The 12,804-nt window shown below is 36.9% G+C and overlaps 1 protein-coding gene across 8 annotated transcripts in view; it reads left to right on the forward strand.

Moving 5' to 3' along the window:
• The window catches only part of ASPP (Ankyrin-repeat, SH3-domain, and Proline-rich-region containing Protein), a 302,304-nt gene that overhangs the window by 254,361 nt on the left and 35,139 nt on the right, over window positions 1-12,804 (forward strand). For all 8 annotated transcript variants that reach the window (XM_069503952.1, XM_069503953.1, XM_069503954.1 and 5 more), the window contains one exon: window positions 3,058-3,204. In XM_069503952.1, coding sequence (XP_069360053.1) covers window positions 3,058-3,204 — 147 coding nt within the window. The remainder of the gene's footprint in view (window positions 1-3,057; window positions 3,205-12,804) is intronic.

Consider the following 12,804-nt stretch of genomic DNA (forward strand, 5'->3'; position numbering starts at 1 on the left):
AAATTAAATGTCGAAAAAACCGCGAGAAAACCTGCATGCGAGAGAGATCGTTATAATGTTCTCAAAGCTGTATGAAGTCTGCGATTCCACACAATACATGGTAAAGTGGTATAGACAATGGTCAAAACCCTTCACATTCTGTGAGGATACCCGTCCTTTGTAGTGGACCGATTATATGGTCATTATTTTTTAAATTACACTTATCGTGTGTGTGTGATGTGATCATCGTCATCTATCAGTGCTCTATATTTATTTATTTATTTATTTATTGGTTTCTTCGTGCTCGTAAGCGCTTGGCGGCTTGTCTGAGCACTGCACATTCCTCTGTAGTCTTATACTTACATACATACTATACATACTATTATGAACTTATTATTATTATTTGACCTCGGGATAGCTTATATGGCAATAATTCAGGCCTTTCAAATTGCTTGACATCGGTAGGTCCCCTGGGAGCTACAAATCTCAATTGGACTATGCTTATCAAAGCACTGTCCATGCGACCCGTCCTCTCATCTGCTAATGGAATGTTTCATACATTATTCTAGGCTGGTGCAGATTGGTTCCGCGTTTATGAAAAATTCATCAGTTAAGCAACGTTGATATAATCGATAGCTAAAGGGATGAACGCGTCGGCACTAATTTATTCCATTACTCACACTACGTGTTCCTACATTCATCACCATCGATAAGTGGAAAATTGTTCTATGGATTTGATAGTTATCATGGTTCGCGGCACACGATATAGTATCACCATTCACCATATCAAACTACTAAGTCAATTGATAAGCAGAATTTAAAAAGAATTGGTATTAAAAGTCTTAGTAGTCAAAAATAGCTATTAATTAGTTAAGGATTCCAAGAAGAAATAATAATATCTAACCATTTGACATATCAATAACAAATCTACCAAATGCGTGTATAATGAAAAGCGAGGTCCTGACTCATTGAACGACTGACTCGTCAACGCCCAATCCAAGCCCTTGAACCTAGAAGCTGACATTTTGCACAGAGTTTCTCTTTATAATGAAGACAAAGAATAAGGCTGGGGTTTCGCAGTTAATTCCCCGGTATTGAATCTAGTTTACATGTGATTTCCGACCTAGATTTATCTCCAATCAATTTTAGGATATACCTTGCTTAGGTGTAAAACACGATCTTAAAGAATTCCTTAACCTTCAATTCAAGAGTATCTTCTAGGCAAACGCGCTCCATCTTAGGCTGCGTCGCACTTGCCAGCACGTCTGATTGCAGCCAAGCATCAAACATATAAACTAAAAAAATAATTGCTTAACACAGTAATTTTCTACTGCAATTTGTAGAACTTCTGTTCCGTCCTAGGCTATAAATTGCTCAGATGCATGCGCTTTACATTCATTATTTACGCCGACCTCGGCCATATGCGACACAACATGTGGTCCCACATTATTTGAGTTACATATTCTCGACAATACGTTACTGGAACGGACGCTATCAACAAGTGTCCGGATTTACATAAATTCGGCGACCGACAATCTTAATTCTTCCGTTATGGCGCCGAAGGGAAAAGCTGGGGAACTTGTGACCCACTAGTACAAACCGCAAATACCATTTATAGGTATACTTAATCTTGAGTTCGATATTACTTACTTTTTATTACTTTATTATAAGACAGGCGGATTTTCGTTCCTGTATCGTACACGTAAATCGATTTTAGTCTTCACATCTTGTACGCCTATGGCTTAAACCCTTCTCATTCTGAGATGAAATAAAATAAAGATGACAGTGTCGCTCAGTAATGGTCTAGTGATGGCTTGTGAATTGTGATGATAGCGATTACTAAATAAAGTTAACCCTTCCGAGACTCATCTTCACTCTTACAATTCAACTGTCTTAAGGCGGAAATAAACTATCGGACGTGTTCGTAAGTCGTGGCAGATAGGTGTCAACAATGGTCGCCAAATGTATTTTATTCTGTTGATAAGTTTTTAGAATTTAAGCACAAGAATTAGAATGAATTCGATTGTTACTATATTATTCACTAGCTGATGCCTGCGACTTCGTCCGCGTGGAATTAGATTTTTGAAATCCCGTGGGAACTCTTTGATTTTCCGGGATGAAAAGCCTATGTCACTCTCCAGGTCTTTATCTATACCCATGCAAAAAATCACGTCAATCCGTTGCACCGTTGCGACGTGATTGAAGGATAAACCAAACAAACCAACAAACCAATAAACCAAAAAACAAACACACTTTCGCATTTATATTAAGGGTACTGATAGCCTTTATTGACTGACATTTATATCATTGACACATATTATTCATAGCCATTATTGAATGACATTTATATCATTGACACAATATTATATAATTTTTTTTTATTACTACCCACATACCTATCTTTTTTATTACTAATTTAAGTCAGTGGATAACAGTAAATGGAGACTCAAAACCGCTTTATATAAATAGGATCAACGGTGAAACAATAGTAACTCTGAATTGTAGAAAGCAAAGCCAACATTTTAGCTTTCAGGCTATCGTCGTCCCACACTCATATTTCCAGCTTCCACTAATCCCAAACGAATGTGCACTTCGTGCAAGCAAAGACAGATGGCATATTTTGAATCAGACGTCGGAAAAGCGTAGGAATTGTACGAAAAGTATTTTCAACTCGTGGATTTAACCATGTGGGAAATTATTATTTAACTTTTGGTCATAGAGGATTTTGTTTGATTTCCGTAACATATTTAGGCGGCCTCTGTGGCGCAGTGCTGAGCGCTGTGGTCTTATAAGTGGGAGAAAACAGGTTTCCAAGTTTCTAAAACTTTTAAATCTCTTCTCCTTCGTTTTCTTTTTTGCCCTTTCCATCGCCTGGAAATTCTATCCTGGGTTGTTGTTGGTAAGAGGTTAAGGGCTCTTGATATTAGACCACCATGTAGCTGGGGATCTACCTCTTCGTCTGGTTTGGTAGGATTGTTTAGTACCTTATTTACTGAGATGTCATAGCTTCTTCGCATTATATTATGTCCGTATTATCTTCATGAATATATTTTAAAGTATATTTTCTTTTGTCCACAGTTGGGGGAAGGGGTGGAGCTGACGCTGGGCGAACTGCGGGCGATGGCGCTCCGACAGCAGCAGCAGATCGACACCCAGCACCAGCTGCTGTGCGCCAAGGAGCAACGGCTGCGGTACTTGAAGCAGCAGGAGGCTAGGCAACATCAGGTTAATTTTTTTTTCAAATATTTACTTGAATACATTTTGAGGCGTAATAGTAGAAGCTAGAGAGTGTAATATATTAGTATTCATCAATAGCACTAGAGACTAAAATTAAAAAAAATCTTTATTTGAAAAAAAGGTTATAACAGTAGTTTGCTAGTGGTCTCCACACTAGGTAACTTGTATCGCCGCAACCAATAAGTACGGTAGTTTGGAACTGAACATTTACATCTACACTAGCTGATTGCCCGCTTTGTCTGTCTGTGTGGATTTAGGTTTTTAAAATAGCTGTATCGACTCTTTTCCGAGACAAAAAGTAGCCTACGTCACTCTCCACGTCTTTATCTATGTGAAAAATTACGTCAATCCGTTGCTCCGTTGCAACGTGATTGAATGAAAATCTAACAAACCAACAAATATTAAAATACACTTTCGTGTGATGCTCTAAATGTAGATAAGTGAAGCGTTAGCCCGTTTGAACTATCAAGGTAAGTCAGAAAAAAACTAAGCTTTTCAAATCAGTTGAATGAAACTGTCACTGTATCAAAATAAAAATGTGCACTAATATTTATACAACAGCTAGTAGCGAGAAATATCAGGGTTTTGTATTTTTACTGACAAAAAGAAGCAAACGGAAACTAGTCTCTGCCGCCTCCGCTGGGAATTTGAAAACAAAGCAGAAATACTTTGAGTAGATACGGATTTTCAATTTTGATTACTCTTGGGAATCATCCTATTACTCTGGCGTCTCGAATCAGAGTCATTTGCTAACTTAGATCAGGGCTACAATGGAAGTTGTGATAATCACATTGTGATAGTCGCGATTGTTGTAGCTGACCTAATTCATGGTAATTTTGTTGCAACAGTGCATTTCATCCATTAGTAAGAGAGTGATAGCAAAATGAGAGGTGATTGCGATCGTAACTCTGTAGTTTTCAAACTTTGATACTAGGCCTACAGTTTGACTCATCACCGGCTCAGTACAGAGCACGGATCTCCTCTCAGAATAAGGAGGGTGTAGGCCATAGTCTACCACGCTGGCCAAGTGCGGACTGGCGGACTGGCAGAATTTACACAACTTTGAGAACATTGTGAAGAACTCTCAGGCATGCAGGTTTCCGCCTCACGATGTTTGCTTTCACCGTTAAATCATATTTAATTGTTTAAAACGCAAGTAATTCTGAATAGAGGTGCATGCCCTGGATCGAACCCCCGATTTCCGCTTAGGAGACCGACGTGCTAACCAATAGGCTATTACAGCTATTACAGTTTGACTACAAGCTTTTATTCCATGTTGTATTTTGGATATCCTGTTAATGGAAAGTTTCAATTTTTGTCGGTCATTTTATATTGGTCGGAAAGTCACCTACTGTTCCATTTTATTTTGATAATGAATAAGTATATTATACAGTACCAACAAAGCTTGCCATCTGTTCGAAGAATTTCAAACAAGTCAATATTAAATCACTCGACAACTTTATTACTCAAAGACGTTTTTATAGCTAAAAATATCAGATTCAATTGAATATCTTAGGCAATTCAATTTAAATAATGCCCTATTTGTAAAAAAGGTTTTTCTTTTGCCAAATATCTTCAACTAATTCTACGTAGAACAACGAATGCAATCCTTTCAATGTATATAACAGAAATAGCTAAGTACATTGAAAGATTTCATTCGTTGTCCATATTGCACTTAGAAAAAGTTTAGCGTATTTTTTCAAAGGGGTTCAACAAATTTTTATTTTTATACTTTCCGTTTTTTTTGGAATATAATTTTTTATGGCTTTTGTAAAAATAATTTGTGTTAATTCCAGAAAACAAAATTTGTTTTCGGGACTCGAAAAAGAAATATCTCTTATGTATTTTAGAAATACATTTACCAAAATAATTTCAGCCAAATATTCGTGTGGTATATCGAAAATAACAATGGCTTACCCCGCTAGAATTTTCGCCCAAAGCGGTTTGGAAATTAAACTCTAATATTGTTAGCTCGTATTCGTCGGTATCGAAACAAAGGATGATATGAATTTTGTTTATTTGGCTCGTAACTAATGTTCGAGAGAAGATAAATTAGCAACTACTGCACTGGCGTAAACTGTTCGGCCGACCATAGCACCGGATTAAAGTTAGATGCGCTATAAAGTGAGAAGAAATCAAAACAAATAGAAGTCACCATTAACTTATGCTGGCTTTATCATCATACTATAGTAGTAGTAGAGGAGGGGCCCCGCACACCCCCATGCTCGCCCGCACCGGGTTAGCGCGCAGGCTGTGTAGGAGTGCGGGGCGTTCCCTCCCCGATAGGTATCTTCGATCAAATTCTTAGGAAAACGCATTCAAATTGCGCTTGGCTTACAGCTACGATAACGAGTTACGAGTAATTTGTAAGTAACATAATTATGTTGCCGAATTCTTCATAGCTAATTTAAAAAAAAAGTAGAGATTAAACTACTTTAATCACAGGAATTCTATGGATTCCCGTGATTAAATTAGTTTGATCAATAATTATTTTTTTTAAATTTCTTTTGAACAACTGAGCGATAGATAGGAAACTGTGACGTAACAGGACTGTTAATCTTTGTAGAGCCTTCAAGCAAAGAGTGAAGTTTCTTCGAATAGAAACTTGGAGGTACGACAACAATCTAATGTGGTTTTAGTTTGAATTTCAGAACGGATTTATCCATCTCCCACTTAGCTAATGAGTCCTCAGACTTCGCTAAGCTAGACTTCACTCCACTTTCTACGAGCAAGTTTAATAGACGTTGTGTCTACACGTATGTAGGATGTAGGGACCTAGGTACTAGGTATATGAAATGTCGAGCATCACGCTCTTGAAGGCTTAGCAAGTAGCTTCCCGAGCATATACATGCTTATTCTGAGAGGAGACCCGTCCTCAGTACTAAGCCGGCGATGGGTTGATTATGATGACATTTAAGTTCACGACGCTATGACCCTATGAACTCTGTCTTAGAAAATAGAGATCAGGTGGAATTTTTGAAAATCCTATTTTTTTTTACAAATACAAATTTCTTTATTGCGAATCTGGGTAAATAGTGAAGATGTTACAAAAACAAAAAGGTACAGCCAAATTCTGCCTATTAGCATGCAATATGTTATGATATTCCTAACAACGTGTACTTAGTTTTGATAAAATTAGCCAAATTTAATACTTAGTCACAAAAGAGTAAAAAAACAAGATAGTACTTATTACAAAATATGTCAAAAGGTAACTTAATGTCTCCTTCATGCTTTCCTTAAAATCCTTAATCTATCCTTTCTGGGGGGGTCTATGGTATAGAAAGAATTTACAGCAAAATGTCAAGTTTGTAGACGTAGGAATTTAAGCACATTGTTAGCATATTTTGCACATTTACATATATATTGGTAGCTATATATAGTATAATTACGAGTACAATAGGGACTTTAAAAAGTAAAAAGGCATTGAACACTTTTTCACACTTTTACATGCCTCAGATAACCCCTTTTGATGTGCCACAAACGAGGAACAGGAACAAAATGAATCGCGTAACTGAAGCTAATCCATATTAACGACCTACCCGCACAACACAGTGGAATGTCGGCATATCCTACTCCTTACTTACGTTTCATTATTCCTTTGACATTATAATGCATAATATAATTATACTAATATATATAATTATAGACATTCAAAAAAAGTTGCGCACATCCGTATAAAGAATGCAGTTGTCCTGGTTCTATACTAAGCTATATTTTTGTCTTTTTAATTACACTTACTTAACAGTTTCTAGTGGAATATTTCGCGTCATAAAAGTTGGAAAAGTGGACTTTCTCACTGTTAACTCATCTTACGACCTCCCTGGCGCTGTGGTAAGCACTGTGCTCTTATTAGTGGGAGGTCCCGGGTTCGATTCCTGTCAGGGTTTGGAATTTTATAATTTCTAAATTTCTGGTCTGGTCTGGTGGGAAGCTTCGGCCGTGGCTAGTTACCACTCTACCGACAAAGCCGTGCTGAAAAGCGATTTAGCGTTCCAGTACGATGCCGTGTAGAAACCAAAGGGGCATGGGTTTTATAAAAACTGTCATACCCCTTCCAGGTTAGTCCGCTTCCATTTTAGAATACATCATCACTTACCACAAGTGAGATTGCAGTCAAGGGTTAACTTGTATCTGAATTTTAAAAAATCTACAATATTATGTGCAATAATGACCCTGTGCAGCGCTTCTCCAATGATGATTTTAGAACGCGCTGTGATAGTGAATAAACCGCGAGAAAGATGTGATATTTTTTTCACGTCACCTATCAATACCTAATCTGATTAGTCTGCTGAACACCTCTCCGCTCCGCTCCGCCTAAGTAATTCCGACATTTATCTCTATATTAGAAAGTGCTTAGGAAGCCATACATTTTAAAAAGAAACCACGAATAAATAATGTTAAATCCCAAAGGAGTATTTCCGTAACAACGAAAATTTAAGCCTCGGAACGGAATGCTTATAATCCTATCAACAATGCATAAAACGTAAGGGTAGGATTATGTTTTGTAATAGCATAATATATCCTAAGATGATCCACCGTTTATGGCGTCGTGGAGTCCTTTGGCGGTCGATACCAGTAAAAGATTCTTAAGCCCTGGTCACACAGAATATCCGTTGGCAGAGACGTGTGACGATCAACTGCAAAGAGCCTCTAAAAGTTGTAATACAAAAAACGTATCGCCAAGCTTGTGCTCCCTTTAAGTTAACCCGTAGTATTAGCTATGTATGCCAATGTGCATTCAAATCCTTTCAGTAGGATGCGCGTTATTTAAAGTTTTAGGCATTAGGTATATCGATTACTTATTTCAATAATGCTTCGTCCGATTAAAATTTTCAAAATATATTTACTTAATGTACAGAAATTGTCCAGTTAGTTTTATTATACATAGGTATTTATGGTCCGGCGGGTCACAACAAATTTGGTAACCGCCTAACCGATAGCGCACCTTTCAGACGCCATAAATACTTAAGGCAACCACTCAGGGCCGGCAGAGTAGCATATTTAGCTTCAGAGAGTTGCCCTCTACCTTCCGAACCCGACAAAATCCATATCGGTGATGGTTACCAAATTTGTTGTGACCCCCTAAGTTCAGTTTATCTTTTAACCTACACATAGACGTCCTGAGAAAATATCACCCGCAAGATTACTGATGACACACCGAAAAGATTACTGATTTTTTTCTAACAAATCTAGCAAATTAACTGCATTCTTTTATAACTCGTAAATATCCAAATGAGTGAAGATAATTTAAGGAATAAAATGACATTTCACAGTACACCGATTCCTTTTTCTTGACTGATGAACCAAGAAAGCCAATTACGGAGAAAAAACAATTCGTTCCGAAAATATCAAATAATATTATACTGTGACCAAATGAAAAGAGGCCTTATGGTTTAGAAAGTAAGACGCATTTCGAAAAATGTTTATCTGCTGTCTTTTTCACTTTATAATAATTTATTATTTAACTTTCATCAGGTTTACCCTTGTGCCTTATGTTAAACTAGCGGACCCGCTCTGGCTTAAATCGGGTGACTGTAAATACTTTTAGTAAGTGTATAACTGTATACGTTGAGAAAACCTGTAGGTATGCAAAATTTTAAGTTTCCAGATCCAACATTTTAGATGTACGTTATTATCCTTTTGTATTTATATAGATATCACCATCATCCGTAAGTAAGTTAACTTATGAAAATTTTATTATGAGTTTTCTATCAAAAGTACATAATTAACTTCAATATACTACTAAAAATCATCCGTTTTTTCAACTTACGCAGAAAGGCACTAAGCTCCCTGCCTCTAACTGGAAATCCTAATCCTACTAATATTATAAATGTGAAAGTGTGGATGTTTGGATGTTTGTTACTCAATCACGCAAAAACAGCTGAACGGATTTGGATGAAATTTGGAATGGAGATAGATTATACCCTGGTTTACACATAGGCTACTTTTTATCCCGGAAAATCAGAGAGTACCCGCGGGATTTTGAAAAATATAAATCCACGCGGACAAAGTCGCGTCGTGGTCGCGTTAGTTATAAATAATAACTAATGAATTAAAGTCACACCAAAATTCATAATTAAAATGGTTTATGAAAATTAATCTAACAACGTATATTCTCATTTGAAAACAGGAACAAAGAAGTTATACGGCAGAAAGCCTTCGTTCACAATTTCATTTCTGCTGCGAAATTTAACATTTGCAAGTTAAGTCTAATAGAAATTATAATGAAAAATTCAAAATGACTGTGTAATTTTACGTCCGTTCATATTCATAGTATCCGTTTATGTTTTATATTATTTTCTTCTCGTGTATTTGTTCAAACTCTGCTAAGTAAGAATTGATTATTTTTCTCAAGGTATGAGTAGGTACATAATAATTATGTACTTTATACATTTAAGTTTAGAATTTTTTTCATGGAGTTTCATGGGCACTTTACTACAGTTAAAATAAGTCAGTATGACATCCTGCTTATATTGTGTTGTCTTTAAGACTTTATAAATCTCTAAAGATTCATTTAGGCCATAGCAACAATGTGACATTACGGCATGCCACAAAGACGCATACTTAATACAATAAAATGTACCAAAAAATCGTCAGCCGTATCGTAATCTGCAGCTGTTCTGTTCCAATTCTGCAGCACTGCATAGCTTTCTTGGTACAAAACAGACAGCCGCATGTTGCTAATGGCCGCAAAATTAATGTTTCCATTTGTAGCATGCTGTTTTGTCGCAACTCGCAAGTAACATGTTTAAACGTTTATTCATAAACGTCAATTATAAACATAAATGCCCGTTTCTGTGTTTCAATAAAAGACAGTTTTAATTTGAGCTTTTAAATTCTACAGCAAGATAAAATATTATTAATGTCAAGATGTTATATTTAACTTTGGTTTAAGTAAAAACGTATCTACCATTAAGGGCACATTAAACCTTTTAATACTCGAGCATGTAATTATACTAGAAAGTTAGAATAAACGTGGAAAGCATTATTTATGTTGTTGTGTGTGTAGGTACATAAATTACTTTACATTTTTACTTTTCATGAGGTACAAAACTAGTCTGGTTCTTTTTATTATAATATTTTTAAAGTAATTGCAAAGTATCACTAAACGACAAGCTGTGGTAGCCTAATGGTTAGGACGTCCGCCTTCCAATCGGAGGTCGGGGGTTCGATCTCGGGCACGCATCTTTAACTTTTCGGAGTTATGTGCGTTTTTAAGTAATTAAAATATCACTTGCTTTAACGGTGAAGGAAAACATCGTGAGGAAACTTGCATGCCTGAGAGTTCTCCATAATGTTCTCAAAAGTGTGTGAAGTCTGCCAATCCGTACTTGGCCAGCGTGGTAGACTATGGCCAAAACCCTTCTCACTCTGAGAGGAGACCCGTGCTCTGTAGTGAGCCGGCGATGGGTTGATCATGATGATGATGACTAAACGACATAGTAGCGTCAAGTTTCAGTCCATAGAATAGCTTCTCTTCATTGTCTCGTTCGTTAGTATCTAGTTTATTTCCTATCTATCTATATTCTAGTTATTTATGTGCATACCTACTGTAAGACGTTGGCTTCCTATTCAAGAGGTCGGGATGCGATCCCGGGTAAGCAATATCGAGGAAAACATTGTGAGAAAACTTGAGAGCTCTCGCCTCTCCATAATGTTCTCAAAGGTATGTAAAGTCCCCGTAAAAACCCTTGTCATTCTGAGAGGAGACCCATTTCTCAGTAGTGAGCCGGCTATGGGTTGATCATGACGATGATGATGATGATCTAAGCAAAGTCTTCATTATAACATCTTTTAAATAAAACACCAATTGCGAGTAAACTTCGTTCTTTACTATAACTGAAATTGATCGTAAATTAATGTTAATTATGCAGAAGGTTCCGATGACCTCCATTTTAAAGTTTGAAAATTTGTTATTAGGTCATTCAAAAGCTCCTTTAAGTTTGTTAGGAAGTATTTAAGTACAAGCTTTACATTTTAAAGTTGTTTATTGACGAGGGAGACTTTGGGAGGCGAATGGATTAATTATTGAAAGTTGCTTATTTCTAACAAGATGAAACGGAGAAATGATGGATCAACCCTATAAAGTGCCTCGGGGAAGACGTAAAGCCATCGGTCCTGCACTTGATCTCTCTCCGATCTGCACTCGATACTAACTCTCATACCGGGACTGCCGTCCCGGTATGAGAGTTAGGAAATAAAAAGTGCACCTGTGTTTTCGCACACACTTGAACATTATAATATCTTCTAACTAGGCCCTAGGGTCATAATATTTCTAACTCTGACTCGTAGACGATTTTTTAATTTATAGACTAGCGTTTGGCTGCAATCAGACCTGGTGGCAAGTGATGATGCAGCCTAAGATGGAGCCCGCTTGACTAATAGATGCCTATTCACTCTTGACAATTTCGTCTTACAAGTTACAAATCTGACTTGTGACACACAGACAAACAGTAGAGTTACAATAATAAGGCTCCGTTTTACCCCTTGGGTACGGAATCCTAAAAACGATCATTGAATTCCTTAGGTGTTGTAGATCGTGAACTGGATGATTAGATGCGAGAGCAATCGAGCTCTAATTAAATAATTTATTGCCATTAGTTTTTCGATTAAATCTCTCAATAAACAGCTACGCGTTTTAATTTATAATGCCCCTCGCGCAAGTTTTGGGAGGTCATTTCAATTATTCATTAAAATATCTCAATAATACCTGCTTTCCTGAGTGATGCTTACACAGGAAATTTTCATAAGCTGAAAAATATTATTCCCCTCGGACGTTAATAAATCTAGCCTGGAGCCGGATGCTGTTAGGCTAATGAAGCTCTAATGTGATATTTATCGGTCGCAAAATATTCAGCGCACCTAATAAAAATCAGACATTAAAATATCTCTTTTTTATTTACGTAGCCATACTTACTTTATTAAGCGGTGATAGCCTGGTTAAGATGTCCGCCTTCTTTTTGGGAGGTCGGGGATTTGATCCCGAGCACACACCATTAACTTTTTGGAGTTTTGTGCATTTTTAAAAACAAATTAATATCACTTGCTTTATCGGTGAAGGAAAACATCGTGAGGAAACCTGCATGCCTGAGAGTTCTCCATGTTCTCAAAGGTATGTGAAATCTGCCAATCCGCATTGGGCCAGCGCGGCCGACTGTGGCCTAAACTAATGGCCTGGCTTAGTAGTGGGCCGATAATGGGCTGATCATGATGATGATGACTTACTTTATCATGCTTCGTTCTATTTTATTATTGGAATAGACTTTTAACTAAAAAAAATACTTACTATTTGTTCATAACAACATTTTCTTTCTTTTTTGTGATGTAACCACAAACTCACGGTTTTCGGATTTTCCCCCTAATGTGTGCTATAAGACCTACCTACCTGCCAAATTTCATGATTCTAGGTCAACGGGAAGTACCCTATAGGTTTCTTGACAGATACGACAGACAAACAGACCGACGGACAGACAGACAGACAGATAGACAGATAACGAAGTAATCACATAAGGGTTCCGTTTTTCCTTATAAAACCTACATATTACTTAAGTATGCTTGAGCTAGGCTAAGATTTAAATAATCTATATA

The sequence above is a fragment of the Maniola hyperantus genome, chromosome 16 (genome assembly GCF_902806685.2).
Source record: "Maniola hyperantus chromosome 16, iAphHyp1.2, whole genome shotgun sequence".
NCBI lineage: Eukaryota > Metazoa > Arthropoda > Insecta > Lepidoptera > Nymphalidae > Maniola > Maniola hyperantus.